This window comes from Pavona decussata, unplaced genomic scaffold, assembly GCF_977016875.1.
Source record: "Pavona decussata unplaced genomic scaffold, jaPavDecu1.1 SCAFFOLD_100, whole genome shotgun sequence".
Taxonomy (NCBI): Eukaryota; Metazoa; Cnidaria; class Anthozoa; order Scleractinia; family Agariciidae; genus Pavona; species Pavona decussata.
In genome coordinates, this window is record NW_028145515.1 from 2,332,933 (window position 1) to 2,350,560 (window position 17,628).

At 38.0% G+C, this 17,628-nt stretch overlaps 1 protein-coding gene across 1 annotated transcript; it reads left to right on the forward strand.

Moving 5' to 3' along the window:
- Nucleotides 1–224: 224 nt before the first annotated feature.
- Nucleotides 225–17,238, forward strand: LOC146472306 (phosphatidylinositol N-acetylglucosaminyltransferase subunit A-like). The gene is made up of 14 exons (XM_085119677.1): nt 225–301; nt 396–486; nt 1,101–1,166; nt 3,809–3,931; nt 4,216–4,391; nt 5,878–5,993; nt 6,842–6,949; nt 8,381–8,487; nt 9,799–9,881; nt 10,525–10,610; nt 11,570–11,697; nt 12,164–12,219; nt 13,298–13,397; nt 15,841–17,238. Exons 1-14 carry the CDS (start codon nt 267–269, stop codon nt 15,976–15,978), a joined length of 1,413 nt encoding a protein of 470 aa, XP_084975803.1. The 5' UTR covers nt 225–266; the 3' UTR covers nt 15,979–17,238.
- The last annotated feature ends 390 nt before the right edge of the window (nt 17,239–17,628 follow it).

Consider the following 17,628-nt stretch of genomic DNA (forward strand, 5'->3'; position numbering starts at 1 on the left):
CAAGTTGTTGTTCATCCCTCACGCTCTGTATAACAAGTAAATCAAAAATCCTTTCCCAAGTTTCTATTATCAGTTTTTCTCAAATAAATGTGAATTTTTTTTGTCTGAATTGAGGACGGTTAAATTTTCTGACATAACAAAATTCGGACCGTTCAAAAAACAAATGGACATCTCAGATTGAGCGCGACCGTACAAAGGTCTGGGGGAATGAGGCGAGTTTAGGTGATCTATCTGGTCAGCGGCTGACTTCAAAATGATAAACCAAGATGGCGGCTCCCGGAGCACAAAAACACCACATTTGGTAAGCAGATTGTCCCTCCATTCTGTGCTTCGGGAACAGGAGTAACTGTAATCTTATTCTAAGTTAACGATGGAAATGTGCTGTTGATTTTTAGCATGGTCTCCGATTTCTTTTACCCAAATATGGGGGGAGTGGAGAGCCACATCTATCAGCTGTCGCAATGTTTGATCAAGCGCGGCCATAAGGTGAATGTACAGTCATGTTTGTTTGGTTTTATCTCACAAGAATGGAGTGTTCGAGGCATGCTATTAACTTGTTAGTGGTTTTCCGTAACCCTGCAATAGTTTGTCTAAGATTGTCTCCATGACAGTCAATTTATAAAGCGGAACAGCGGAAGCCATCTTTATGATTATTTATTTTTTTTTAATTGTAAATACCACATTTTTAATATCTTAAATTAAGTTGTAAAGCGCATTTGCATTTAAACAAGCCTCTGCTCATATGCAATATGCGGGTAAATTAAACAAAGTTACTTACTTACTTAGTTTTATATCTGCGAACCGTTACGTATTAGCGTGAGGCACACATGTGCGCATCAAGAAAACTGATTTCATGTATGCATGTTAGTTTGCCCTGACTGATTTACAGGACTTTTATTATACTGTTAGCAGTTGGTTAACAATTGTCCTCAAATTTCACAGTGGCCCTCTAAGCTTCTCTTCGTGGCCAGCTGTTCACTCTTTTTGACAATCTGTCAGCCTTTGGATGATATCCTCCAATATACCAGCTGCCTGAAGGGGTTAATTTTCTGAATAATATTCAACTGAGAGTTTGTTTCCTTTTGATCTGATGATGCCAGGTTGTTGTGGTTACACATTCTTATGGGGAGCGCAGTGGAGTTCGTTATTTGACCAACTACCTCAAGGTACAAAGAACTATTCTTTGCTTATATTTTGATTGAAGGGCTGGGAGCATAACCGACTTATGTTGAATTGCAGCCCGTTTTTCGATGTAGCTCGGATTTGTCCAAACTTTTGCATGTGAACTGCAATTCGATTAAAAACCATTGTCCAGTATTTTTTCACGCCGCTTTGTGTTTCGTATTAATGCCATTGAGAAATTTTACCATCTTGTAAAGATATATCGTTATAGACATTGGATGACCAAAAGGACAATGCACTGAGGATTAAATACTTGTATTCAATATACACTCGTTGTCTTTGAAACACAGCACACGAAAGCAGTGTTTTTCGCGGGAGCAACGAAAAGAACACTGTCACGCTTTTATTTGATTCTGTTACAAACTACTACGTACGTGACAGGAATGTCCGAAATGTAAACAGTTATATTCTCCAAGAGAAAATGTGTCCATTTCCTGGCGTAAAATCCAGCTTTGTCCCGTTTGTCGACATATCACTCTTGATAACGCAAAATACTAGCATTCTACACGATTAACAGGAAGACATGTAGCCATTTCAATGATTAACAACAATTAACAACGATTAACGGCAGCTCTATTAAAAGGTAAAGACTATCTATTCTTTTCATGAGCAGTCGGTGTTAACCGTTGAAAATCTATGTTAATCGTACTTTTATTGAATCGTTGCCTTGAAATTGTCAAGTTAATCGTTACATACCGAATTTCAAGCCTGGCAAACCACAAGTAAGGCTTGCAAAACACCTTGCACATGGCGGGATTTGTCTCTGATGCTCCCGTGGGATTTGATAATCTAATTGAAAAATTCGCCACGGCACAGTCATCACTACCAAGGAGGGATTCTTTGGACAACATTTCCACCAGTTCCTGTGAACTGCATTCGTCAATTTCATAACTTTTCAAAAGATCCATAGATGTCATGCGTTTACAAACTTCACCAAACAAAAGAGAAACCAACTAGCCGGTACGATACGCAAGTTGTTTATCCCGACTGCCTTGATCTATTTTGGGCTTGTTACAATCCGCAAAAGCAAACCATGATATCATCTCAAACGTTACTTATAGAAACAACAACTGGTGCAACTAAACACGGCTCGTGGACAGTGGAAACTTTTAGCCTACCGATAATTTGGAAAACGAGTCTGACGTGGACAAAACCTATAACAAAATTTGCCTTCCAAGCACGTTCACTTGTAGACAAGCAAACTACCAAATCCCCCTCCCCCTCCCCCTGACTCAATGTTGTCTTTTGGGTCACGAACAGTTTCCTGGCAAGTATCACTTCCCACATCAACATTGCATAAGGGGGAGGGGGGGAGGGAGAAGTAACTGTGGTAGAATTATGAAAGGAGAAACAGTAAGTGAGTGGTTTTTTGGCTGTCTGTGTTCGGTTGTCATTGCATAGGGGGAGGGGGTGGGAGGGAGAAGTAAGCAAGTGGTTTTTGTTCTGTTCGTGTTTGGTTTTGTCAAGGAGTTTTGGCCATGATTGTAAAACCGCGAAATGTTTTCCAAACCAGGGAGAGCGAAAATTCGGACAAATCCATGCGAAATCAAAAGCCACGCTCAAATTCGACATAAGTCGGTTATGCTCCCAGGCCTTCAATTGGCCTTAATGTATGCACTATTAATACAAACATGTTTAATTGGTACTATGCTCCTGGGGATCTTACTTGAGCCTTGAGAATTAAAATTCAATACTTATTAGAAATTATGGAAAAGGAATAACACACAAAAAACACAGAATAAAAGAACAAAGCAAAAAAAAAGTACCACTCAGCTTTTGTATCTAAAAATACCCATGGCAAATAATGTTTATCAAAAAAAAAAAAAAGCCAGGAAAAAAAACAACGACAACAACAACAACAAAAAACAAAAAACAAAATGAAAAATTAATATTCATTTGATACCTGGCAGAATCTTCCTACCTCCTACCCACCATCCCCTCCCCTACAATTGCTTTGTACCCTTGTGTGGTTTGCCTGTGTCACTTAATTAATTCATAATCCAGTTCCTCTCCTAATCTACATGTATGAGTAAATGGAAAAATGAAGTTGATACTTTAATGTTCTTGGTAGTTTGGATATTTTTCATTACCTTGGCTATCAATGATTTTCTCATGTATTCCTTCTTCTATTTTTTAAGAATCCTGATTATATCGAAAAGAACAGTCTCAGTGATTAATCCTGTTTCTAGAGAACTTGATGCTGATGCCATTTAATCATTCTTTGGACATTGTAAGAAAGAGTGTATGCACTCCTACAATACGCGCAATAATGATAGTATCAAGCTCCCCAAAATCAAATATAATTGGGGAAAACATTGTTCGCGGTACCACTGTTTCAAAGACTTAAATGAGTGAGAGAGTACTGTAAGAAACTCAGCAAGTTTTCCAATTTTTAAGAAGTGTCTTTTTTCTGCTTTTTATAATTAAGAGTTTGTTTTTAATCCTTGCAGTGTGTATGTTGTAATTATTTTTATATCTCGATTTTAGCTTAATTTTTTTATATTTTAATTGCATCATATACATGTAATATACATCTAGTAATAGGACCTCTATGTAAACCACTCTTGTGATGGAGCATCCTATTAAAAGATTGTTATTATTATTATTTATTTTTTTGTTATTCTAGGTGTATTATCTGCCGTTTGCCACTTTTCATAATCAGTGTGTGTTACCAACTCTTTACACAACACTGCCCTTGATGAGATGCATTTTTCTGCGAGAAAAGATTACCATAGTACATGGACATTCAGTAAGTTGAATTATTTTTATTTTGCTTCTACTTACGGACAAAAAATATTAAATTGAAGAAAGACCCTTGCAGTTATTTATGCAATTTAAGCAGTTGTGAAAAGAAAGGCTGGGAAAAAATTCAGGCGTGAACGGGATTCAAACCCGTGACCTCTGCGATGCCGGTGCAGTGCTCTACCAACTGAGCTATCAAGCTAACTGGGAGCTGATCATGTTGTGAGTTCGTAATATACCCAGACAATAAAAGGCAACCTAAACTTTTTTCCTTTATTGTTCTTTTTCAAGGCTTTCTCTACTCTTTGTCATGATGCCCTCCTTCATGCTCGAACCATGGGACTGCGCACCCTGTTCACTGACCACTCACTGTTTGGTTTTGCTGATGCAAGTTCTATTATCACCAATAAATTTTTACAGTTTTCTTTGGCGGATATAGATCATGTGATTTGTGTTTCACATACAAGGTTTGCAGCTTTGTATTCTCTTAGTCATTGGTAGTAAGCCGTTATTCAGGGTCATCTAGTGTTTGGAGCAAGCCCAGAGATCCTAGCTTTGGTAGACTCCTAAAGTCAGGATGTCACACAAACTTAGAGCCCGATTACATGGTAAATTTCATCCTGGGCTGAAATTTTGGCCCTGTTGATGGGGTTGACATTTCATCATAGTCATGTGATGAATTTCAGCCCGAACAAAATTGAAATTACATGGGGTAAAATAAACTCAAGATAAAGCATTTTCACATGCCCACTTTTTAGCCTGGGCTAACGTTTGATTGCATTTACCTGAAAGTTCCAGCACAGTTTGAGAGCTAACTGGGCAGGAACTTTCACTCCAGGCTAAGTTTTGACTTGTGCTGGAACTTTCTCAGTCCCCCTAAAGGATCTGAAATTTCAGCTCAGGCTGAAATTTGCCATGTTACAGGCCCTTAATTTTGGAAACTATGGAATGATATGATATGTTTTGGAAGAGCATGATGAAAAATGCCCACTTGCAAAAAAATAGGATCTCATAGCAATTTGCAGACGAGACATTGCCGTTAACTGTATTTGATCAGATGACTCCATATACATGCTCCTGATTTTGCGAGACAAAATAAAACCTGACAATTAAACACTACCCCACCTAATAACATGACTTTCTTTCTTTTGTGGTGTACAATGTTTTGCTACACACCATTTTTTTATTCCCCACGCCAAATGGCCATGGTTAAATATCATTGGGGGCAGGGATGGTGCAGTGGTGAAAGCCTTTGCCTCCCACCAGTGTGGCCCAGGTTCGTTGTTGGTTCTCACCCTTGTTTGAGAAGGTTTCCTTCAGGTTCTATGGTTTTCCCCCCTCCTCAAAAACCATCATGAATTCCAGTTTGATCAGGAGCTAGTGTCCTTAATAAAATAGTGCTCTGTGCTAAATACATTGACTCTTTTAAGAGTTATTTAAAAATAACATGTCTTGATTTATTTTATTTAAGAACAGTGTTTCACATGGGTTGTTTGAAGGGCTGTTTACATGGCAGATAAAATATGGTATGGACCCGTTCAAAAGTGGTATGTACAGTGCCCATAATTTTTGTAAAGAAATACCCTTGCTGTTTTGGGTCCATAGGCGCCTATGGACCCAAAACAGCACGGGTGTTTCTTTATTAAAATTTTGGGTACCATACCATTTTTGAACGGATCCATACAATTTTTTTACATGTCGTGCAAACAGCCCTTTAGAAAAGAATAAACACATTTTAACTCTTAGTACACTGTCACTCCTGTTTTGTGTAATATTTCCAGTCTAAAATATAAAATGCCATGTTGTGTAACAAACAACAGCTATACAAAGCTTTAATTTGCCATTTATATCCTGAAAAAGCACAGAGGTGGCTTGATTTTACAATTACAGCTTTCTGCTGAAATATATTTAACATATTTGCCCAATGTTCATTTTTTTAATTTATTTTTTCAGTAAGGAGAACACAGTGTTGCGTGCTTCAATGAATCCTCGCATGGTGTCTGTCATACCTAATGCTGTTGATGCTAATGTATTTACCCCTGATTCCTCAAAAAAGACCTCAGGAAAAAGTGAGTGATATTGCTTCGAATTTGGTCTTTAATTTTTGACTATTTGATGGGTATGAGGTGCACACCAATAAGTATTGTTCTTATTTTACAAAAATTGTCTGAAGCGTCTCTTTTGCGTGTTTTTTGTCAAGCATTTCCAGATTCGGTCTTGCTTTCTAACTTTACTGTTTGCTATATTTGGCATTGTCTTAGACATGGCACAGAAATTTCACTGAGGAGGCAATGACATTCCTATAATTATAGAGAGGTTTAACATTTGAATAAGGTTTATAATCATGGTGATATTTTTGAAGACCCTGAAATCTGCACAACAAATCCGAAGATGCTACAAATTTTCACTACGAAATCAATCCACCATCAAAAGCGTAACTATAATCTGATTAATCATTTACCCCTCTGGAATTTCCAGGGCCCCCACCATTCTAAATTTCTGATTCCTTTGTGGTTGTGGTATGGATATTTTCTGCAACCACACAATGTATTACTTTACTGATACGCTAGTATAAAATTTGGCATGTCAGGTGGAAGGCTTGCTTAATTTGGAGATATATTGCCAACTTCCTGTCAGGTCAAACGTGAGTACAATAGTCCTCTTTACTGCCTGAAAGCAGTGCTTATCAACGTACAAAACCCCACTTCATGATGCAAATGTTTTTTTTTTTTGCAACAGAAGAAAGTTCAGAAGAAGGAGCCATTGAGAAAGAAGTTGAAATTCTGAATAATTAAGTAGTGTGGAAAGTAAAATGTTCAGAACTCCCTTCCCCTTACTTAAACAGAGAATAAAATTTTTGTCTTCACAATCTGCTCTTGGTATGCTTTTAAAGTCTTGCTTAATTTGTGACTTTTAGTCACTATTGTAGTGGTGAGTCGACTGGTGTACAGAAAAGGTATGGACCTGTTGGCTGGAATACTACCTATCATGTGTGCAAATTATTCAGATGTACAGTTTATTATTGGTAAGTTTTCAATAATAAATTACTTTTTATTCTATCAGGCCAGGCATGCCTCCCCCCCCCCCCTCCCATCCTTAAAAATGTCACAAAAATCTAGGCTTTCTGAGATGCTATTTCCTTCACTGATAAATGAATTATTAATGAAATTTTACAGTAAATTTTACTGTAAAAAAGAAGACTATCAAGAAATGAAAACCAAAGTTCTGTTTTCATTGTTACAAAACATTAAAGGTAAAGCCAAATCTTGGTTGTGGTAAAAATAACATTAGTCTTGAGACTCATCTTTGATATAAAAAAATTGTAGACATGGAGCTGCAGTGGAGAAGTTAATGCCTTTGTCACCTCCCCTAAATCTGTCCATGGCTATGTGGCTGCCCCAGGGAGGGGAGGGGGGGTACTCTCTGTAATGGACTATACGTGGAGGTGCCGCCTCTTTTTCCAGGCTAGGTAGGGATTTCACAAGCTTAACTATAGAAAAGGACAGGGAAAACTGTCCTCTACAGTGTATGCCGTAGGTATTTAAAAGGGCCTTACAAAATATCTTGAACAGTCCCACTGGAAAGAGATGAAATTACAGGTATCCAATTTGAAAAAAACAGCTTTAATTGGGCAGTCAAATGACTGTGTTCTGATTTTGTGAAATTAAGTGCACAGGGAACCAGTCAGAATGGAGCATTTTATTGCTATGTACTATAATAAATTGAGAAGGTTGTATGGAACTTTAGATTATCAATGTGATAATCCTACATTTAGAAATTTCTTTGTGCTAAAAATGGAAATTTGAGACAGACTGGAACAGAATCAGTTACTATGTTTAATTTAATTAATCCATAAAGGATGTAATAACAAAACCCCCCAAACACAGTCTGGTGAACTCCAACCCTTCGGGAGCTGCAATCTTAGAACTCCGCAACTCGATTACTGTACCACGATTTGAAAGAAATTTTAAAAACAAATTATTCTACTCTGTATTAGTCATATACTAATGGAATGGATCCATGCACTTTATGGATTTCTGTCTGAAAGTACAGTGGATTTACTTTTAACTTGAAAAGGGGCAAATTTTTTAGGGGCCTTGGATTTAACGTCCAGTCTGTGCAATCACTCCTCAGACATAACACCGTTTATACCTGTTATTAGGTTTTAATAATTGATACACAATTTTTTTTCATTATTTTATTCTTTTATCCAGTTCTCTTACTCTTAAATATCACTATTAGCGTACCATTTGAAACGGATTTTAATTTTTTTCTTAAATTAGTTTTTACCTTATAGTTAACACAACCCCACAAGCATTATTTTATTTTGTATGCTTTGAATCAGATCATGTTTAAATAAAGGATGTGTTGTTGTTGTTGATGCAAGTTAGTAACTGTCTGAGGGAGTAGCTGCAGTAATGAAGTTCTCTTTTGTTCTTGTTTTGTTGTTGTTTAGGTGGTGATGGCCCAAAGCGTGCCCTCCTGGAAGATGTCTGTGAACAGTGTAAACTTAAAGACAGAGTTACATTTCTAGGAAAGTTAGAGCACGAGAAAGTCAGAGATGTAAGTTCAGCCAGGGATTGGCTGTGAAGTCCAGTAAAAGTAAAGTAAATTTATTTGTACACGGTTATATCTGAAGCTAGAAGCTTGTAGGGCTGTGTAATCAAACAAATATTTTTAAACAGAACAGAAACTCTTTAAAAATCCCAACTGACAGGAAGGCTTGCCAGTTGGCTATTTACAAAGTGTGGCAGAGGATTTGAACAGGGGACTATCCCAAAACAAATCCAAGCTAGTGGTCAGAGAGGGGATTCAAACCTGGGGCCTCCAGATTACGAGTCCGCGTTTCTAACCACTTGACCACGCCGCCACTTTGTGAATTACTTCAGGAAAATTTGCTCCAATGTTTTATCCATTGCTAAGCACTTCGCTTTGTGATGACAACGAAAATCTTGTCCATAATCGACATAATCATGGGGTTTTATTGCAAACGAAGTGCAAAACAGCAGATAAGACATTGGAACGTTTCCTGAAGTAATTCAAGGCCACATTTAAAAACTCCGGTGAATCTGAGCTTAAACACCAAAAAGAAAGCTGAAAAGTCATTTGGTTTGGTTATGCTCTGAGCCCTTCAGTTGCAGTCAAAACACCAGTCCAGTCTCCTTATTTGAAATAGTCACTCGTTATAAATTTAGATACAATATATCAAACATGAGCATGAGTGTTTCATCCGATTTCCGAACACTGAGAAGTAGGTTAAAAATGAGGCATAGCTGAGTTTTTTTAATCAACTTTGAGGTTTTTGGAAATCAGATGATAATAATAAACACCCTTTCGAGTGTTTGATATAGCTTAAACCATTTTAATTCTTGGAGAATTATAAATTGCTATAAGATTGGTTGAATCCACGCCCAACTTACACAACCTTGAAAAAAAATAGTAATAATAAAATAAAAAATAATAATTCTTGGAGAAATTCAATTCAATTCATCAAATTTTATGATAATTAAGATCACATTTCCAAACCTCCTCCACGGTATTGAAATCTTTTGTTTTCTCTTCAGGAACTATTTGACCTATTTTTTGTAAGTTTGTTTTATCCCTTTGGTTCGATTTCCATCTAAACGTGGCTACATAATTTTTGCAAAAAAACATGACACTATTTTGTTGTCAAACATGGTGTTTCAAACCAAACTCAAATTAAAACTACAGCAAGTCTCTTTGTGAAATCCAGTTTGAAAATGTTCTGGACATTGTGTTTTGCAATCTCTCGTAACTCACCGTCTCCTTAAGAAACCACCCTCTTTAATCCCAAGAGACTAAATACTTACAATTTCTCATTTGACAAAACGTTTTGTTGTGTTTTCAATGAAGGTGCTTGTTCAGGGTGACATCTTTCTTAATACATCCCTAACAGAGGCATTTTGTATTGCAATTGTTGAAGCTGCTAGTTGCGGGTAAGTTTTGACATATCTTTGCATTGAATAGCAATATTTAGGGTTGGCTTGCAATAGTCCCCCTCTTTGGAAGATGGAAATATGTGACCACACCCTCACGTTAATTATTACGCGCTAAATGAAGTCTCAACGAAGAAGGTAACGTGAGTTTCTATGCAGCAACAACTTTTATATGTGCTCATAAACGTGTTGTGCTTTTAACTCCATTATCTCTGGTAGACTGCAAAGTCTTAATTCAGAAACTATGGATTACTGCTCAAAATAGCGGCAGTTGTATCCCTTTATACATTTAGTTCTAATCTGCTCTTGTCGTTGAGGACGAATGGTGGTGATAATGTTAGGACATCAGACATTTGACCCAAAGGTCAATAATTCAAGTTATGGTCTTCCAGTCTTTGATTCCTTAGACAAGAAACTCTGATCCATGTTGTGTCTCTCCACTGAGGTGTAGAAATATTATTAGTACTGGTAAGTAGTGGGAAAGCAATACTGTCACTTTGTTCTACGGAATTTCGCTTAAACGTCATAGGCTGACCACGAAGCTAGCCTTTGTTTTCTCTCTTGTTTTCAGTCTTAGGCCGCTAGCACCTGAGTGGTTGGGTATCCTGTGTACTCATTTGTCTTTCTCTCTTCCTTTATTCAGTCTTCAGGTTGTCAGCACCAGAGTGGGTGGGGTACCTGAGGTTTTACCCAGCGACATGATCAAAATGGCTGAACCGAGTGTTAAATGTAAGGAAAACAAGCGCTTGAGAAATTTTCTGGTGATTGAAACCAAAGTTAATTTTATCACCTCTTTTCAATCGCCACAAATGCTGCAACAAAAACGTATGAGAAAGTGAGGATCTCGTTATAGTAGTAGTAATCTTTATTGACTCACACTTTGATTTATTACAGGAGAAGAACATTTATTATATGTATTACAGATTGATTAGAAAAATTAGCAACGAGAGTAGTTGTTAATTGGAGCCTAGAGGCTAAAAGAAACCACAAGGTTTTCGACTTAGCCCCTAATAGCTGTATCACTTCTTTAGCAAATGAAAATTTAGCTAAATTTACTGAGGTTTTCACGTAATGAGGAATATTATGGCAGAGATCTATTGCCTGAAGGGTGAACATTTGTTTCCCAATGTTGGGTCGAGGACGTGCTTCGAAAACTTTGAGCCAACTTATTCGCCGCTATCCTTTCTAGTCTGTCTTAGCTTTTGCATCAACTTTTTATCTGGTTATTTTTAGCGACCAATCTTAAGCTTTATTTTTACTCTTATATAAATCATTGCATCATTGTAACTTTTAGATTTTATCGTTTTGACGTATAATCTTGTAAATAAATTATAATTGTCATTGAAAAGCCCTTTTCAGGGAGTGACATTAAAGTTTGTATTTCTTCCAGACCCGGGACTAATAATCTCCAGGTGCGGTTGTGTAGCAACCCACACGCGTCATTGCACGCGGGTGCTTTGAAGGCTGCACGGTACACGCGAGTAAAATGGCTTTGCACGCGCGGGATCCGTCGAGTACTGCCATACGCTGTAGACTAGTCCCTTGATCATTCAAATGAAGTGCAGTGCTCAGTATTTTGCACAATTGAAATTTGGAATTTCTTTCCCGTGCGTTTTAACGTTAGGTTTTAGTGAAGGTGAAGTGATTTAAGTCTTTCTCTAATTCCTTTTTTATTATTATTACTTCAGCTCTTCTGGTTGCGTTGGATAAAGCTGTTCAAGATTCTCGAGAAAGCAGAATCGTTCCACCAGATGAGGCGCATGAACGAATGAAAACCATGTATACGTGGCAAAATGTAGCACGGCGCACTGAATTAGTAAGTAGCTCTTTAACTTTCAAGAGTTTTGTTTTTTCAAGGTACACATCTAAGAGGGGGGGGGGGGGGAGCTTATCTGAAGGCGTGGCTTATTTTGGGGAGGGACTTTACTTATCCGGGGGCGGCGCTTATTCGAGGTGGTGGTGGCTGGGGGGGGGGGGGAGAGCTTATCCGGGGACGGGGTTTATTTAAAACCTTCTCCCGTCTCAAATATAACAACGTGTCTTCTCTTGTTTTTGTTCAAAAGCGAAAACAATAGCATGGCAGCAACACAATAAAAGTTGGCTTAAAAGGTCCACATCCGTGTGTCCTTTGTATAAACAACTCGGGACCAATTGTTCCGAGTAAGCGCCGCATTGCTGTTGAGGGGTGCTGTTGATGCCTGTTCTCGCGTGCCTCGCTTTTTCGACTAAATACGGTGACTCAGTTTTGCTTGTCGATATTTATTTTTTTACTTCTCTTTTAGGTTTATGATGTGGTTAGCACTGTTCCTCAAGTTTCGTTTGATGAAAGACTAAGAAGGTACATGTAATCATGGAAATATGTTACCCTTTGTACTGTAAAATTCTGATAGAAATGTAACGATTCCTCGACAAAGTAAACCCCACGATCCCACGAAAAGGGAGATTTTTATCGTTAGTCAATAAACTTCAACCTGCAAGCAGCTGTAAGAAATTAATTATGACATAAAAAGACGTGACCGGAAAATGACGTGGAAAGAGACAATCAAGAACTGGAGTCGAAGTAAGGAGTCTAGAGCATAAGTCATCGAAACATGCGATGAAGGTGTTATTACACAAACCCCTGCGATTACTGCAGTCGCGGAGAAATTTTTATGGAGAACAGTTTTGAAAATAAATTGTTCAAAATCACCCAACAGTAAGATCTCCCCAACTGAGCTAAGTAAATTACGAAAATTACGCAACATATTGTGCCTTACCAAAATAGCTGAAAAGAGCGACCGAGCATTACCATATACAACGAACCCTCGGCGAACTGTTCATTTTGTAGACAATCTTTCAACCTCGCGCAGTTATGCTGTGCTATACCAGCCGCCTAAAGGGGTATATTTTGCGAAATAACTACCGTTCGTTTTTGGCTCCACCGCGGGAAATCATGTAACCGGTGTCAAGCGCGAAAAAACGTGCAATCTGTATAAAGTGCGGCGGGAAACATTGCGACCTCCCGATGAAAAAGTGCCAAAAAATTTAAAAAGTATTGAAGCAATAAGAAATGCAGGAAAACATGCAACAAGCGTCAAGCGTAAGTAAACGTGTTATGATGTCAAACGCGGGAAACATTGATAGGCAAATTGGATGAAAGCTCATATCTTATCCCTGACTGATGAAAGCGCTTAACAAGGGTACAAATGTATTTTAGAGCGGTTTTCTATGAAGCGTTGTAAAACCAATACCAAAGTAATTACCCTGACCAATCACAACACTCCCAAACAGTGTAACAAACCAATCAGAAGTCGAAGTCACTGGTCGTGCATTTTCTTGCGCTTGCCACCGGCTGCAATTTTGCCTGCTCTGAGACGTCGAAAAGTACTGTGATTTCCTTGAGTTTCTGTACGATATCTTTTGCCTGTAATTTTCAGGTTGTACCACTGTGGCCGCGTTGCTGGAAAAATCTTCTGTATTTTAGCTGTTATTGACTTGTTCATTTTATGGATTCTCGACTGGCTCTTTCCCAGAAAGGTGTGTGAAAATGTCACTTTTGTCAAGAGCTTTTTAGCCTGTGAAAAGGTTTCCTAGGCGAACCCAGACGGCGGAAGCGCTGAGCACGGCGGGAAGCCTGTTTGCAGGCTAAGAGCTTTTGATTAAATAACACGATTTCTTATTGAGCTGTGCGGGTAGTGAAAAAAGTATAGGAGTTTTTGGTGGTTAGCCATATTTTATACGCTACATCAAATTCATTTAGAATGTTATTCTAGACAGTGCCTCCTTTTGTTAGCGCACGTATGTTCTGCGCATCACGGAATGGTCTGAGAAACTCGGTCGTTTGAAAGACTGTGCCACCTAATACAAAGGTATTTTTACGCGGTTTTTTATAACTATGCGGCAAAAGCAGATCCTAACAGGGCTGTTGGAATACAACAAGAAAAATTAGGGCCAACCACGCATATCTCAGGGGTAAGCTTCAATCTGAAAAAGTTGCCATTATTATTCTGTATTTTAAAGCTTTTTTTAGAGTTGTTGTTGCTTAATTATCTCTGAAATATGCGTTGTTATCCCCAATTTTCTCTTTCGATTCCAATAGCCCTTGCTAAGATCCGCTTTTCCCACATATTCATAAATCGCGCAAAAATGCATTAAAATGTATTAGGGCACACCGTTCTTAATAGTCTCCCACGCAGTCGTTTTTAGGGGACTTCTTAGGTATTACGAGTCCCCTAAAAACGACTGCGTGGGAGACTACGTTCTTAAGATGATTCCGCTGAAAAAGAAGGAGTATTTAAAATTGTCTAAGACTTGGTCCAGTTCATGACTATGTTATAAGCACTACAAAAATGCAACAAAAAATGGGGGTCACCGTGCTCGTTTTTGTGCAACCTGGATGGCTATTATAGTAAATAGATGACCCACGAGGTTTATATTGGGAACACTAGTAATCAGAAATAGGGAACTATCATATCTATAAAAATTAATTTCTTGCATTAAAATATCGAAGCAGTTCGACAAAATTTACTTTAATCTTACATAACAAACTATTTTCATTGAACTGGAATTAAGAGTATGAAAGAAATTAAAGATTTTGCTGCGTGTGCACGTAAGCAGCACTACCTAAATACGTGCCGTTTTAAAGCATTAAAATAAAAATATCTCAAAGTAGAGTATTAAACTTTTCTTTAAATCGCTATATATAGTGGTCAACCGTATGACATTTACATTTGTGCATTAAAAAAATGGGGGTCACCGTGCTCGTTCAGAAGAATAGGACCATTTATTTTCCTGCCGAGCTTAACCTCAAGGAAATCCCGTAATGTTGTGCGCGCGCGCGCTAAATGACGCGAAAAATTATGCGCAGCAAGGATGCGCAATGCAATTCGATGGAATCACCTTAATAGATAAAGTTCTAATGGGGCATTAGCGAGTTTACGCAACAGGATGGCTGATGAGGTGGGACGGCAAATTGTCCTTGTGTGACCAACGTAACGGCCAAGTATTCATGACTCTAGATTGTAACATTCCTACCGCTCGTGGTTTTCAGGTTGTGACAGATGAGAGAACACCAGTTTTAGTCGAAAACCGCATAAAAATGTGAAGATAATAAGATTTTATGTTTGTCACAACGATATTTCACCGTCCCCTTCCCTCAGCCGTCCTGTTGCGTAAGCTCACTATTTATTGGTCGTGACAGTTTTAAGAGAGGGGGATGTGCTTTATAAAATTTTCAACATGGGAATATTAAGGAAACATTTGTTTGGTTATCCGGGAAAGCGCACTATTGAAGTCATTAGCGGATCGCGGACCTTTTGATCATTTTTCGATGCTGATTAGCGTTGATTTGTAGACAAGAAAGTTTGCGACACGATGATTCCCTTCACCCAATTCATTGTATCATTTTGTCTAATTGCATTCCACGTAGAAAGAACCCACTCCTAATACAGATTGGAGTCGAGATTCTATAGGACAACGTTGATCTTGAGACGCGTATCTGGCATCCCCCACAGGTTTTGCAGGGGCGGATGACATCTTCACCAACTTTGCAAAGGAGAGAGAGCCTGGGATCGAGATCATCGAACGCTTTCCCTGATCTTTGATTATTACTAGTTTATGAATAATTTAATGGGTGCAGATCCCCTTAGGACTGTAGTTAGCCTCCCACGCAGACGTTCGTGGGGCAGGAACGCGTGACGAGCCCCTAAGAACGTCTGCGTGGGAGGCTAGACTGTAGTAGGTCATTTCCGAGTTGCTTTGGACCTCGTTATGAAAGCGAAGCTAAGTGCAATGTCTTTATTACGAAAATTAGTTTTCATTCATATGCAAACAAAACAAATTTTCATATGAAGAGCTTTGCACTTAGCCTCGCTTTCATAATGAGGCTCACAGCAACTCGGAAATTGCCTATTTAGCCGAAGCTGCCAAAGTGGTGTTATAACCAACAAGAATTCCTGTTTTTTTTTTTTTTTAATTTCAGAATATAGACATCGCTCATTCCTTTCACGACCATCACCACAGATGGAAATCCAAAGATGAGAGGACACCGAGTGATCAAAGGAACCCTGTTGACTTTTTACGTAGAAATCGAACGATCGATTATTCTTCAAAGAGATAACATTAAGCAAGATTATCAGGGCATGGCTCGTGTAATGTTATCGTAGGACTAGCTTCAGGAAAAGCTAAGGAAAGATTTAAGCTAAAGATTGAGCCTAACGAGAACTATTAATGTTACAGGACATTTCTGAGATGAAAACGAGGCCTGATGCAAACCATTGATAAGAGCGACTCTCCTTAAATTAAGAATGATCGTGATTGTGTCTTGCAAAATTCATGATCTCGCCAGTGAGTTTCGAGCACGGCCCGGGACGCAAAAAATTTCAAATCACAAAATTTTAAGAAAAGTAAATTTCTCCGTTCGTATTTCATATTTGTTACCTACTTGCCCAAAGAAGTTGATCGAAGAGTTGTCAGCGAAATCTATTTCTTTTAGATGAAAATTGAATATGAGATTCTTGGGGAGAGTTGCTCTTAACAGCCCGCGAATGAATACTCAGTTTTAGAAAAATGGCCGGCCTAGCTCGTTTTTATTAAACAAGCCAAGGCAACTGTAACGCGGACACCGTCAGGCTGGCTGTTCCTGTTGGAATTTCACTACAATCTCTTTACAAGGCTTCAAAACTTATTAATAATTCATAAGCCCATTGACCTATCAAATGGTCGATAAAACATCACGTGCAGTGGTTTTAAAACCCGATAAAACCTCCTCCTTATTAGTATGCGATGTTTCTTGTTTTTCTCGTATGCTAATTTCCAACGTTCTCAAAAGCATCATTGTTATGAACTCTCTTGACACACGCTTTTCCAGGAATGTTTTTGAAGCCGTTCAAAAAACTTGCAGCACGAGTTCATTCGGGTCTAAAACCACTCGGCTGCGCCTCGTGGTTTTAAATCCCGTTTTTCCCGTTTTAAAACACTGCTGTTCGTGTTTTAAACATTACTTAATCTCTCCGGGCTGGTGCCAGAGTATCCGTCTTAGACACAAGCGACTGTAACCGATGTCAAGTATTATTCTTCTGCTCCGCTTGCGGTGAAGATAAATTAATTGAATCGTGCAAACTGATCGTTAGCGCAAGTGCTTCTTTTTTATTTGGTTATCCTTTATAATTCCAAATTTTTATATTCAAAAAATAATAAACGTTTTGGAAAAATTATATATTTAAAACAAATGTAAACTGTTGCATCTTCATTAATTTTTACAGCTATTGTTATTATTATTATTATTATTATTATTATTATTATTATTAGGTTTTAATAGAATCAAACTGTATCTAGTAGATTTTATTCTTGTAAATAATAAAGTTATCATTTATCCTTATTTTTATTCTTATTCTTATTCTTATTATTATTATTATTATTATTATTATTATTATTATTAATATTATTATTATTATTATTATTATATAAAAAAGATATAGCCAATAAAGAAGCTGTATTGTAAATTTTTCAACGATAAGATTCAAGAAATGTAGCCATTTGTTTCTCAGGTTTTTCGCTCGTTTTCATAATTTCAAGAAATAACGGGCATCCTTGAGCGCGTATTTGGAAACTCTTTATTTCGTAAATTTAACTCAAATGTGTTACTTTTTCTCGAAAATATTTGTGGTTCCTTACTGCGCATGCTTGAAGAAACGCGCGACAGTGCCTCCTTTTGTTACTGCGCATACGTTCTGCGCATGTCGGAATGGTCCGTGAAACTCGGGTTTCC

Excerpts from the sequence above, each read along its gene's own strand:
- LOC146472306 (XM_085119677.1), top strand. The coding sequence starts at position 267 with ATGGCGGCTCCCGGAGCACAAAAACACCACATTTG. Across the intron at positions 1,167-3,808 it reads ATTTGACCAACTACCTCAAG|GTGTATTATCTGCCGTTTGC; the intron begins GTACAAAGAACT and ends TTGTTATTCTAG. Across the intron at positions 11,698-12,163 it reads TAGCACGGCGCACTGAATTA|GTTTATGATGTGGTTAGCAC; the intron begins GTAAGTAGCTCT and ends CTTCTCTTTTAG.